Here is an 11,833-nt window from a genome sequence, read left to right as displayed (position 1 = left end):
GGAACGGGACACAGGTCCTACAGCTCTGTTGTACGTTAGGTCTATATATCGTCAATGGCAGAGTAAGAGGAGACTCTCTCGGTAGATACACCCACAGTTCTTCCCTTGGCAGCAGTACTGTTGATTATTTTATCTCTGACCTCGACATTTCTAATATCAAGGCATTCACAGTCAATCCCCTTACTCCTCTGTCTGACCATAGTAAAATAACAAGCTATCTGAGTAGATGAAATCTCAAACACAATGAACTAGATTCTAATAATCTCCAAACCTCTATACAGTCCTACAAATGGCCTGCGAGCAGCACTGAGCTCTACAGAAAGGCAATGGACAGTACAAATCCAATCACTCTTGGATGATTTTCTTTGTATATCCTTTCCTTACAATGAAGAAGGTGTGAATTTAGCTATTAACAACATAAATGCCATTTTGGACAAGGCAGCAAAACTAACAAATTTAAAGAGGAAAAGAAAAATATTTGAGGTGAAAAATGGTTTGATAATGATTGTAAAAATCTAAGGAAAGAACTAAGAAATGTATCCAATCAGAAACACAGCGATCCAAATAACCAAAGTGTAAGCCTTCTTTACGGAAAAACACTAAAATAATACTAACATTTGTTAAGAACAAAAAGGGAACAGCATAATAAAAATCAGCTAAACCTAATCGAAGAATCAATACAGTCCAATTAATTCTGGGAACATTGACATAAACTAAACACAACATCTAAGGATGAATGAGCAATCCAAAATGGGGATATTTGGACCACTCATTTTACTAACCTTCACAGCAAAAAAACCCAGCCCAACAGGAAATACAGAGCAAATAAAAAAAAAAAAATTTCAAATATGGCGCACTTTCGCCTCATAAATTGCTGATTTCCGCGCAAAATATGCGGGGCTTTCATGATTTCATAATCTCCGCATTTTCATTGCAAAAAAGTCCCATAATATATCTTAGCAGAAAGTTGAAAAATGTTGCGTTTACTTCACTTAATTTTGCCCTGTTGCCATGGGAACGTTATGAAGTGACGTAATTTTGCCTAGTGAGAACACGGTGTTAGGGGAATCACTTTTTTTCACTTTTTCATCAACCGCAATTTTTGAAAGTTCCCGCAATTTCCTCGCATAACATTGCATAAATATCCCGCATATTCCATCACATTTTTTAAGAAAACGTGCCACATAATCAAGGATTTTTGCCTGCAACAATCACAAAAAAACTCTCTTTTTCTGGCGGGACTGATTGACACCCTGATTACAGAACAAGAACTGTGAAAAATGAAAAAGTTTAAACTCGTAAGGCCTGTGGTGCTGACTCCATTTTAAATGAAATGATCAAATACACAGAAAATAAATTCAAATTGGTCATCCTCAAAGTTTCCAATATCATCCTAAATTCAGGTATTTTCCCAGCTATTTGGAACCAAGAACTGATAACCCCAATCCACAAAAATGGAGACAAGTTTGACCCAAATAACTACAGAGGAATCTGTGTGACCAGTAACCTGGCAAAACTATTCTGCAGTTTTATTAATAGCAGAATCTTACAATTCATTAGTGAACACAATATCCTGAGCAAAAGCCAAATTGGATTTCTCCCAAAATATCGAACTTCAGACCACATCTTTACTCTCCACACCCTCATTGACAAACAATGAAATCAGAACAAAGGAAAAATCTTTTCATGTTTTGTAGACTTTAAAAAAGCATTCTTTTTTAAAGCATTCTTTTTTAAAGCATTCTTTTTTAAAGCATTCTTTTTTAAAGCCTCAAAAACCCAATCAGTGATCAACAGGCCTCCCCACATTCTGTCATATCTGACAATCTCTTGTCCAGCAGAGAAGGCCCTGCTGGCCCTGACGGCCCACCTCTGATCCATTGGCATAAATCTGATCTAACAGTTGGGGGGGGACAATGAACATAACATTTCTGAAAAGCAATTTTTGAAGGGGATACAAATAATACAGTCACAATTATACTTGTAGAGGATATGTGTACACAGAGGAAAGCCTTAATACTATCATTAGTGTAGCATGGAGACTGTACCATTGTCCTTTTCAGTGTTTTTCTTGATTCAATGAAAAATCTGATTAAATTGAACCAATTAAAACCATTTATTTATTTTTAAGTTGTTTATAATCAAGCCACAAAACTACCTTAAAACATAATTACTTATTTTGATAATAGTGTCCCCATATAAAAGAAATACAATGCTTTTGTACACTTGTTAAATTAGCTGATCATAGTGTAAATTAGTGAGCCACTGGTAAAGCTCATCCCTGCTCCAAAAATATGAACTCAACACCCTGGTCTCCCTGTTCATCACATGTACCTGAGACTCTACACCTGACTGTCCCTGGTCTCCCTGTTCATCACATGTACCTGAGACTCTACACCTGACTGTCCCTGGTCTCCCTGTTCATCACATGTACCTGAGACTCTACACCTGACTGTCCCTGTTCTCCCTGTTCATCACATGTACCTGAGACTCTACACCTGACTGTCCCTGTTCTCCCTGTTCATCACATGTACCTGAGACTACACCTGACTGTCCCTGGTCTCCCTGTTTCAAACATGTACCTGAGACTACACCTGACTGTCCCTGGTCTCCCTGTTTCTCACATGTACCTGAGACTACACCTGACTGTCCCTGGTCTTCCTGTTCCTCAGGTCTTTCTGTCTCCTTTGCCTGTGACATAGTGTCGTTAATATTTCCATAAGCACCCATTCTTATACAGATGTTACCAAATTGTCTTGATATGAGGACTTATTGTACTTACTTGGCGTTTTGGTGTACTGAAAAAGGATCTTATGTCTGTTTTTCTTTTCTCTATCATTTTATCTGGGCAACAACAACAAAAATCTTTAACGTCAGATGTCTAAATATGAGTTAGGTTCATAGGTTCACCATGCGGTCATATTATAATTATAAAATGATCTTGTGTCATCCACATAAATATTAGATTTCGTCTGGAACAGAGGATATATATTTAACTGCAGTAAACCTACTGATCAGCCACTTAACATCATATTGAGCAAAACACAATCGTAGATCTTCAATATTAACCCTAATATCAGTTCACACACATAACATTAGGCTTACCGCCGTGTTAACGTTAGTTGTAGTGGGTGCATTTATATCCAACAAAATATTAAACAAGCTAGCTAACATTACATTATATTAACTAACATAACAAACTTTTTTTGTCATGACTAATTCATTAATTACTCAGCATCATTTCTATTTGAGAAAAGAAAAACTTCATCTGATTTTTAATGTGAATATAATAGCTTTGAACAGCCAACTTACTACATTCCTGTCACTACCCGATGTGACTGTAGGCTCGTTTGAGATGAGCCAGGTCTGCGCGGAATCGATCACCAGCGATCGCCGCCCAATGCATGCTGGGTAGATTTGTGTCCGACTTGATCCCGACTTGCTCTGACGTCATGCGTAGTCAACGATAACCTCACGAGAGCAAGGCGGCCGCAGTTCTGAGACGCAGGCAGCGCAGTTGCTTTTCACCGACTGCAAAACCCAGGTGGACCCAGGGGCATGCTGGGAAACACCGGCCTCTCAGCTTATCTAACAGCTGATTGGTTCAGAATTGACTCAAAATTATGACGTTGTGGGTTCTTTTATTTTGAACTGGAGGGATTTTAACTGCTATTTGTCTGATTTAAAGGCTTATTGTTTACAGAACACATGTTGTGAGGCTGATAGTTACGTTTAGAAGTCAGAGAGACTAAATATGTTCAGATTACAGATCATCTACAGTCTTTTGTTAATTAAAATCAGCAACAGATCGCATGTAGAGCATTTTGACAGCTACCCTGTCATAATAAAAACAACTAGAGACTGTGTAGGAGCCAATTTATTCAATTCAATTCAATTCAATTTTATTTATAGTATCAAATCATAACAGAGTTATCTCGAGACACTTTACAGATAGAGTAGGTCTAGACCACACTCTATAATTTACAAAGCCCCAACAATTACAGTAATTTAGGGGTCCAATAACATTTTATTAAATCAGAATCGGACCACAGTGTTTCTGTGACTTCCTGTTCAGTCTGAAGGCTGCTGAATACGGCTGGAAACTGTCCGACTTGACCACGGACTTTTTGTCCTGACCCCCCCTGGGATTTACACCTATGCTCTGATCTACAGATTGAGTCATAACGATGAATATTCTGATTAATAGTGGATGGCTTGTAAGTGAAATAATGTATAAATAATGAGGAAAATATAACTGAACATAGCAGACAGCAGAACAGACTATGTGCGCATTTACACATTGTTATCCTTAGATGAGTGTCTCCTAGAAAAGAAATGTACACACAGTGCGAACAGGATTACAGCTGCTGGCGCCACATTATCATTTACAGAGACCCAACAATTCCCCTAAGAGCAAGCATTTGGTAGCCTGGAAATCCAGACCCAAATCCGAAAGGATTAAGGGTCTGCATCGAGTAATGAATGCGGCATTGAGTAATGAAAGTCTCGAGGGGCGGCACCAAGCGTGCATTTGAAAATCTCACTGCATGCAATTGGATAACATTACAACCAATCACAACACCACATGGGGTGACATATCCAGAGCCCCATATGCTTAGCTACCAGCGGAGCTAACTCTTAAATTAAACTGTTGTCATCCATTTAGCTCGCCTCTGGCCCGCCTATATCAGATACACCGATGTGATTGGTGCAGCCTGGATACAAGTGCAACAGTTGACCTTTCTCTGAAGGGAACCATCAACATTACATCACTCTCACACACACATATATTGTGTTTGCAACCCAGCAACTAGGAAAGAGCATTTTGATGGACTTTTTGAACTTAGAGTTGTTACTCTCCCAGCACAAGAGGAACTTTGTACAATAATTGGTCCAGGCGTCAGTGTACGTCTCTGGTGAGCAGCACCGGCAACTGAAATTTTAAAAACCTAGCTAACTAGTCTGCTAAAATAGTAGATTAATGCTTCATCCACACAATCTTCTCACAGCATAGAAAGCACATTACGTTTTAATAAGCTAGGCTAAATCTGTCCTGGACCTGGATCTCATATTTGTTCATCAGTGTTTGTACCTGAGAGTGGCCAGTCTCCAGAGAGGATCCTCCAGTTGCGCTGACAGTAGCTTCACTCCTGAGTCTCCTGGATGATTGTAGCTCAGGTCCAGCTCTCTCAGATGGGAGGGATTGGAGCTCAGAGCTGAGACCAGAGAAGAACAGCCTTTCTCTGAGATCCGACAGCCTGACAGGCTGCAAACACATATAACCACACACACACACACACACAGGAACCAGATTTAGAATACACCTTTAAATTCATCTGTGGCATTACTGCCAAAGTTTATCATATCAACAGACACAAACCTACACGTCTGCTGTTTTATCAACTAAAGTTAATCAGAGTTTAAATGGTCAACAGTTGAATGGGTTAATGAATCCTGACCTGAGAGTCTCCAGTGTGCAGTGTGGATTCTTCAGTCCATCAGAAATCAGCTTCACTCCTGAATCCTGCAGGTCGTTGTTACTCAGGTCCAGCTCTCTCAGATTAGAGGACTGGGAGCTGAGAACTGAGGACAGAGCTTCACAGCTTCTCTCTGACAGGTTACAGCCACTCAGTCTGGAGAGACAACAGGAAGGAAACAAGTTATTTATGTTTCTCTCCTGTTGAAAGATAGAGTATTTATTAATGAATAAACACACTTACAGAGCTTTTTTGGAGGCTTTGACCACTGGCAGCAGCCTCAGAAGAGCCTCCTCTGAAGCAGAGTATTTATTCAGGTCAAACACGTCCAGATCTTCTTCTGATGACAGTAAGATGAAGACCAGAGCTGACCACTGAGCAGGAGACAGTTTATCTGTGGAGAGACTTCCTGAACTCAGGGACTGTTGGATTGCCTCCACTAGAGAACGATCATGCAGTTCATTCAGACAGTGGAACAGATTGATGCTTCTCTCTGCAGACAGATTCTTATTAATCGTCTTCTTGATGTACTCCACTGTTTCCTGATTAGTCTCTGAGCTACTTTCTGTTTGTGTCAGCAGGCCTCGTAAGAGATTCTGATTGGTCTTCAGTGAAAGACCCAGGAGGAAGCGCAGGAATAAGTTCAGGTGTCCATTTGGACTCTGTAAGGCCTTGTCCACTGCACTCTGGTAGAACTGTGCTGATTTGTCTCTGAAAACTTTAGACAACCAGTTTTTCCATTTCTCCAATAGCAGATTGACTCCAGAGTTGGCGAAGGTCAGATGGACATGAAGAGCAGCCAGAAACTCCTGAACACTCAGATGGACGAAGCTGAACACCTTGTGGTCGTACAGTCCACTCTCCTCGTTAAAGATTTGTGTGAACACTCCTGAGTACATTGAGGCTGCTTTGATATTGATGCCACACTTTTTCAGGTCTGGTTCATAGAAGATCAGGTTGCCTTTCAGCAGCTGCACAAAAGCCAGTTTTCCCAGAGACTCGATCATCTTCTTGCTCTCGGGATTCATCTCAGCTCCTCCGTCATACTTGATACTCACTTTGGACTGAACCACCAGGAAGCGGATGTACATCTCAGTCAGGGTCTTGGGCAGTTCTCTTCCCTCTCTGGTCTTTAACACCTTATCCAGAACTGTAGCAGTGATCCAGCAGAAGACTGGGATGTGGCACATGATGTGGAGGCTTCGTGATGTCTTGATGTGGGAGATGATTCTGTTGGCCTGATCCTCATCTCTGAATCTCTTCCTGAAGTACTCCTCCTTCTGGGTGTCAGTGAACCCTCTGACCTCTGTCACCATGTCAACACACTCAGGAGGGATCTGATTGGCTGCTGCAGGTCGTGTGGTTATCCAGAGGCGAGCAGAGGGAAGCAGTTTCCCTCTGATGAGGTTTGTCAGCAGCACACCCACTGAGGTAGACTCTGTAACATCAGTCAGGATCTCAGTGTTGAGGAAGTCCAGAGGAAGTCGACACTCATCCAGACCATCAAAGATGAACACAACCTGGAGCTCTTCAAACCTGCAGATTCCTGCTTCTTTGGTTTCACTAAAGAACAAATGAACCAGTTCCACCAAACTGTACTTTTTCTCTTTCAACATGTTCAGCTCTCTGAAGGTGAATGGAAATGTGAACTGGATTTCCTGGTTGGCTTTGCCTTCAGCCCAGTCCAGAGTGAACTTCTGTGTTAAGACTGTTTTCCCGATGCCAGCCACTCCCGTTGTCATCACTGTTCTGATTGGTTCATCTCTTCCAGGTGGGGTTTTAAAGATGTCTTCACATATGATTGTTGTTTCTGGTCTGTCTGGTTTCCAGGATGCTGCTTCAATCTGTCTGACCTCATGTTCAACATTGACCTCTTCAGTCTCTCTGTCTGTGATGTAGATCTCTGTGAACATCTTATTCAGAAGGGTTTTGTTTCCAGCTTTAGCAATACCCTCAAACACACACAGAAACTTCTTTTGTGAGTTAGATTTGACTTTTCGCTGGCACGAAGCAAGAATATCTGAAAACATAAAACAAATAAATCAATGAGGGGTTGTTGCAGTTAATGTCTGTGTTCATTTCTGTTTTTCTGAAATCTATTTAGGAGATTAACTTATTCAAAATTATTTATTATTCCTCAACAACTGATATGTTGTGTCCAAGTCATGCATCCATGAACTCTGTGGTCTCCAAAGAAACCAGAATGTGTATGACTTAATTACAGCGGGATTGGAATTAATATTGTGCAATTTGTTTCTCACAGTGGCGTCAGTGTGTGCAACCAGAAGAGCCAACAAAAACTGGATTGTCTGACTTTGTTTCATAAACTTTTGTTCTTGTAGACACTTTACATTTTGTGTCTGTGGTAGATGTGTGTTTGGTAGCTTGTTCTGTCGTAAGCACTATTTATATGTCTATCTTTATAGATAAGAGGGAGACATTGGCCTCAAATCTAATGTTATTATATGTTTGATTTTTTGTTACATCCATTTTCTATTTCATAATATTATGACTTACCTGCAGGTTCTGAGATGGTGTTTGATAAATTCTTCACTAGCTCATTCTGATTTATCTTCACTAAAACTATTCCGGTCACTTTAATGGTGTTCATACTGTAGGTCAAGAACATCTGGTCCACTGTCTTCATCCTGTTTACCTTCTCCAGTTTGGACTTTGGGATTGCTGGGAATTCTTCAAGGGCCCCTTTCTGCTGCAGGTACCACTTAAATTTCTCAAAGTCCTCAGCTCCCAAATCTTCTAACGTTCTTAAGACGACCTCTTGAGGTGTCTCCATCTTTTGTCCCTATAAAGATCCAAAAGATATCAAAAGAACATTGTCAACTTATAGAAAATTTTTTGCATTAAAAATACTCTAAAAAACCGACCAGTTTTGTAAATTGAGATGTGATGACAATTTTTTATTAGTTTTAATTAGAAGCAGAAAAATATTGATGTAGAAATCTGTGCACATACAACTTAATAACTCAAGAACATGGATTCATGAACCAAGAATATGGAGGAGAGAGGCCTGCAACAATTATTGACCACTGGGACAAAGTGATACATTTGAATAAACCTTAATGCAGGCTCTCAAGTCTCACGCATTTCAACCAGTTCCCACGCTCACGTGCCACACCTTGTATTTCTCATGCTGATGAAGGCACAAACGCACTGAAAGCGATAATTGACACACGTCTTTTGATGCTTCTATTACGCACTGCAGGCATCAGATTAGAATTGCCAACATCACAAACCCAGCAGTATTTTAGTAAAGGTCGCTATTTAGACAAAGTGTGATTCACACGATCATTAATATCCTCTGCACTTGTGTTTCAACATACAAGTTTTAAAAAATAGAATACTGTAGAGTGGATCTCCGTGGAGCACAAGAAGCAGGTAAAGTGATGGTTACACAGAATCTTTTTGTATATTTATCAACATGTACATAATGCTCCAAAAACTACAGAAATATGTTACAGTACATGACTGAAGTTGGTTAAAAGATTTCCATCCATCCAGCAGGGGACCCCAAACTTCCCTTTCCCGAGCAACATTAACCAGCTCCGACTGGGGGATCCCGAGGCGTTCCCAGGCCAGGTTGGAGATATAATCCCTCCACCTAGTCCTGGGTCTTCCCCGAGACCTCCTCCCAGCTGGACCTCCCTCCACCTAGTCCTGGGTCTTCCCCGAGGCCTCCTCCCAGCTGGACGGGCCTGGAACACCTCCCTAGGTAAGGAGGCCCCCTGGGCGCCTCCTTACCAGATGCCCGAACCACCTCAACTGGCTCCTTTCGACGCAAAGGAGCAGCGGCTCTACTCCGAGCTCCTCACGGATGACTGAGCTTCTCACCCTATCTCTAAGGGAGACGCCAGCCACCCTCCTGAGGAAACCCATTTTGGCCGCTTGTACCCTGGATCTCGTTCTTTCGGTCGTGACCCAGCCTTCATGACCATAGGTGAGGGTAGGAATGAAAACTGACCGGTAGATCGAGAGCTTTGCCTTCTGGCTCAGCTCTCTTTTCGTAACAACGGTGCGATAGATTGAATGTAATACCGCACCTGCTGCGCCGATTCTCCGACCAATCTCCCGCTCCATTGTCCCCTCACTTGCGAACAAAACCCCAAGGTACTTGAACTTCTTCACTTGGGGTAAGGACTCATTCCCTACCTGGAGAAGGCATTCCATCGGTTTCCTGCTGAGAACCATAGCCTCCGATTTAGAGGTGCTGATCCTCATCCCAACCGCTTCACACTCGGCTGCGAACCGATCCGGTGAGTGCTGAAGGTCACAGGCCGATGATGGCATCAGGACCACATCATCTGCAAAGAGCAGCGATGAGATCCCCAGCCCACCGAACTGCAACCCCTCCCCACCCCGACTACGCCTCGATATCCTGTCCATAAATATTACAAACAGGATTGGTGACAAAGCGCAGCCCTGGCGGAGGCCAACCCTCACCTGAAACGAGTCCGACTTACTGCCGAGAACCCGGACACAGCTCTCACTTTGGTCGTACAGAGATTGGATGGCCCTGAGTAGAGACCCCCTCACCCCATACTCCCAAGAGCACCTCCCACAGTATCTCCCGGGGACCAGGTCATACGCCTTCTCTCAATCCACAAAACACATGTAGACCGGTTGGGCATACTCCCAGGCTCCCTCCAGGATCCCTGCGAGTGAAGAGCTGGTCCGTTGTTCCACGACCAGGACGGAATCCGCATTGTTCCTCCTCAACCCGAGGTTCGACTATCGGCCGAACCCTCCTTTCCAGCACCTTGGAGTAGACTTTACCAGGGAGGCTGAGAAGTGTGATACCCCTGTAATTGGCACACACCCTCTGGTCCCCCTTTTTAAAAGGGGAACCACCACCCCAGTCTGCCACTCCTTTGGCACCGTCCCAGACTTCCACGCAATGTTGAAGAGGCGTGTCAAGCAGGACAGCCCCTCCACACCCAGAGCCTTGAGCATTTCTGGACGGATCTCATCAATCCCGGGGCTTTGCCACTGTTGAGTTGTTTGACTACATCAGTGACTTCCGCCTGGGAAATCGGCGACAATCCCCGTTATCCTCCAGCTCTGTCTCTAACATAGAGGGCGTATTAGTCGGATTTAGGAGTTCCTCAAAGTGCTCCTTCCACCGCCCTATTACCTCCTCAGTTGAGGTCAACAGTGTCCCATCCTTACTGTACACAGCTTGGATGGTTCCCCGCCCCCCTTCTGAGGTGGCGAACAGTTTTCCAGAAGCACTTTGGTGCCGACCGAAAGTCCTTCTCCATGTCTTCTCCAAACTTCTCCCACACCCGCTGCTTTGCCTCTTTCCCGGCAGAGGCTGCAGCCCTTCGGCCCCTCGGGTACCCTGCAACCGCCTCCGAGTCCTCTGGGATAACATATCCCGGAAAGACTCCTTCTTCAGTCGGACGGCTTCCCTGACCACCGGTGTCCACCACTTTGTTCGTGGGTTACCGCCCCTTGAGGCACCTAAGACCCTAAGACCACAGCTCCTCGCCGCAGGTTCAGCAATGGAAACTTTGAACATTGTCCACTCGGGTTCAATGCCCCCAGCCTCCACAGGGATGCACGAAAAGCTCCGCCCGGAGGTGTGAGTTGAAAGTCTGTCGGACAGGGCCTCCTCCAAACGTTCCCAATTTACCCGCACTACACGTTTGGGCTTACCAGGTCTGTCCAGAGTCTTCCCCACCCCTGACCCAACTCACCACCAGATGGTGATCGGTTGACAGCTCTGCCCCTCTCTTCACCTGAGTGTCCAAAACATACGGCCTCAGATCAGATGAAATGATTATAAAATCGATCATTGACCTTTGGCCTAGGGTGCTCTGGTACCAGGTACACTTATGAGCATCCCTATGTTCGAACATGGTGTTCATTATAAAAAATCCATGATTAGCACAGAAGTCCAACAACCACTCTGGTTTAGATCAGGGAGGCCGTTCCTCCCAATCACGCCTCTCCAGGTGTCTCCATCATTGCCCACGTGCGCATTAAAGTCCCCCAGCAGAACAATGGAGTCCCCCACTGGCGCCCCATGCAGGACTCCAGTCAAGGTCTCCAAGAAGGCCGAATACTCCGAACTCCTGTTTGGTGCATATGCACAAACAACAGTCAGAGTTTTCCCCCCCACAACCCGCAGGCGTAGGGAGGCGACCCTCTCGTCCACCGGGGTAAACTCCAACGTGGCGGCGCTCAGCCGGGGCTTGTGAGTATCCCCACACCCGCCCGGGCGCCTCACACCCTGGGCAACTCCGGAGAAGAAAAGAGTCCAACCCCTATCCAGGAGTATGGTTCCAGAACCGAGACTGTGCGTAGAGGTAAGCCCCACCAGATCTAACCGGTAGCGC

The 11,833-nt window shown here is 44.0% G+C and overlaps 1 protein-coding gene across 1 annotated transcript in view; it reads right to left on the bottom strand.

The window, feature by feature from the left end:
• LOC114571812 (NACHT, LRR and PYD domains-containing protein 12) overlaps positions 1-8,124 on the bottom strand; it is a 10,038-nt gene extending 1,914 nt beyond the window's left edge. The window contains exons 1-5 of the mRNA XM_028603004.1: positions 7,995-8,124; positions 5,721-7,497; positions 5,460-5,633; positions 5,093-5,266; positions 2,485-2,731 (exon numbers count right to left, since the gene is read on the bottom strand). Coding sequence (XP_028458805.1) covers positions 2,485-2,731; positions 5,093-5,266; positions 5,460-5,633; positions 5,721-7,497; positions 7,995-8,124 — 2,502 coding nt within the window. The remainder of the gene's footprint in view (positions 1-2,484; positions 2,732-5,092; positions 5,267-5,459; positions 5,634-5,720; positions 7,498-7,994) is intronic.
• Positions 8,125-11,833: the final 3,709 nt, after the last annotated feature.

This window comes from Perca flavescens, chromosome 17 (assembly GCF_004354835.1).
Source record: "Perca flavescens isolate YP-PL-M2 chromosome 17, PFLA_1.0, whole genome shotgun sequence".
NCBI classification, from domain to species: Eukaryota; Metazoa; Chordata; class Actinopteri; order Perciformes; family Percidae; genus Perca; species Perca flavescens.
Note: the sequence above shows the minus strand (reverse complement) of the source record. Positions and strands in the feature narration are given on the sequence as shown.